The sequence below is a fragment of the Brassica napus genome, chromosome C4 (assembly GCF_020379485.1).
Source record: "Brassica napus cultivar Da-Ae chromosome C4, Da-Ae, whole genome shotgun sequence".
NCBI classification, from domain to species: Eukaryota; Viridiplantae; Streptophyta; class Magnoliopsida; order Brassicales; family Brassicaceae; genus Brassica; species Brassica napus.
This window is the reverse complement of record NC_063447.1, coordinates 20,082,124-20,083,823: the sequence shown is the minus strand read 5'-3', so window position 1 is coordinate 20,083,823 and position 1,700 is coordinate 20,082,124. Positions and strand designations below refer to the sequence as shown.

General features: G+C 42.9%; 1 protein-coding gene across 1 annotated transcript; it reads left to right on the top strand.

The window, feature by feature from the left end:
- The first annotated feature begins 217 nt into the window (after positions 1-217).
- LOC125585875 lies at positions 218-1,127 on the top strand. Its single transcript, XM_048755587.1, has 2 exons — positions 218-569; positions 649-1,127. The coding sequence occupies exons 1-2, from the start codon at positions 218-220 to the stop codon at positions 1,125-1,127; spliced, it is 831 nt and encodes a 276-aa protein (XP_048611544.1).
- The last annotated feature ends 573 nt before the right edge of the window (positions 1,128-1,700 follow it).

Sequence of the window (1,700 nt, the reverse complement as noted above, 5' to 3'; positions counted from 1 at the left end):
AATATTCTCCTTATGGACCAAGGAATGAAGGTGCACTAATTCGAAGGTTTATAAGAGGATTGCGAGCGGATTTGGCTAGCCGACTGTAAGTAGTGAAGTTTCATAGCCTTTATGAATTGGCGGAGATAGCGGTAAATGTTGAAGAAGGTATGGAAAAGGAGCAAGCCATGATGAAGCATGCAGATATCGCAAAACTGAAGGGCTAGGAATACGAAGAATGAATAATAAAGAACAATTTAATCGAAGGAAAGGCCGAGGAAGAAGGAATGACGGACGGTTTAGGAATGGCCCAGATGTGTGTTACACTTGTGGTGGTACAAGCCATTTTTCTAGCAGTTGTCCTTATAGTCAGGGAAGGAAAGCCCCTGATTATATTACTTGCTTCTCGTGTGGTGAGAAAGGGCATTATGCCAACAGTTGCCCCCATAAGAGACAGGTTACGCTTCCAGCACCACCCACTAGACTAGCAATTGAACCAGCCCCGAGGCGCCAGGCAGTTGCAAAGCAAGTGAATGCTTTAGAGTTAGGAAATCCCGAACCACAACAGCCCCATCAGGGCCTGATCACAGGTAAGTAGGGTTTTAACTCATTGCTTGTTTGTGTGAATTTGACGCATAAAATATAAAATGTGAAATAAATATTGTTTAGGAACATTGTGTGTTGGTAGATTTTATGTGCATGTTTTCTTCGACTCGGGTGCCACACAGAGCTTTGTGATATCTGAGGTAGTGTCGAGTTTTAAGGGAACCTTTACTAGAGTAAAGGTAGGTGTTTCGATTAGAACCCCTGGGAACCACAACCTTCATGCCGATAGTTGTGTACTTGGGATTCCAATCCATGTGGGATCAATGGTATATCCGACAGACCTTCTAGTTGTTCCTTTAGGACAACACGAAGTGATTTTGGGAATGGACTGGCTGTCGAGATACTACGCGCAGTTGGATTGTGGTCGAGGAAGAATTACACTTGAAGAAAGAGGACAACCATCAACGACATACTATGGGATATGTCCAAGTTCTGGAGTATCGCTTGTATCTGCTTTAAGAGTTAAGAAGGATTTGATCAAGGGCGAAGTATATTTGGTAACTCTGACTACCCTTGGAGGAGACTTGAAAGAAGGGACGTAGTTGGAAGAGATACCAATAGTAAAAGAATACCAGGATGTATTCAAGCCATTGGAAGGATTTCCCCCACCACAAAGTGATCCTTTTACCATTACATTAGAGCCGGGAGCAGCCCCAACAGCGAAGGCACCTTATCGAATGGCTCCAACTGAGCTTGCTGAATTAAAGAAGCAGTTGGAAGATTTGATAGAAAAAGATATTAGACCGAGTTCTTCCGCATGGGGAGCACCAGTCTTATTTGTGAAGAAGAAAGACGTCACCATGCGGTTATGCATCGATTATTGAGGGATTAACAATTTTACAGTAAAGGACAAGTATCCCTTTCCAAGGATCGATGAATTGTTGGATCAGCTTCATGAGGCAAGCTGGTTCTCAAAGATAGATTTGGCATCGGGATACCATCAGATCCCTATATCAGAGTCCGATATCATGAAGACGGCTTTTAGGACCCGGTATGGCCACTATGAATTTGTGGTAATGCCTTTTGGTCTTACAAATGCGCCGGCTGCTTTCATGCGCTTGATGAATGATTTATTTCGTGATTACTTGGATAAATTTGTAATCATCTTCATTGAT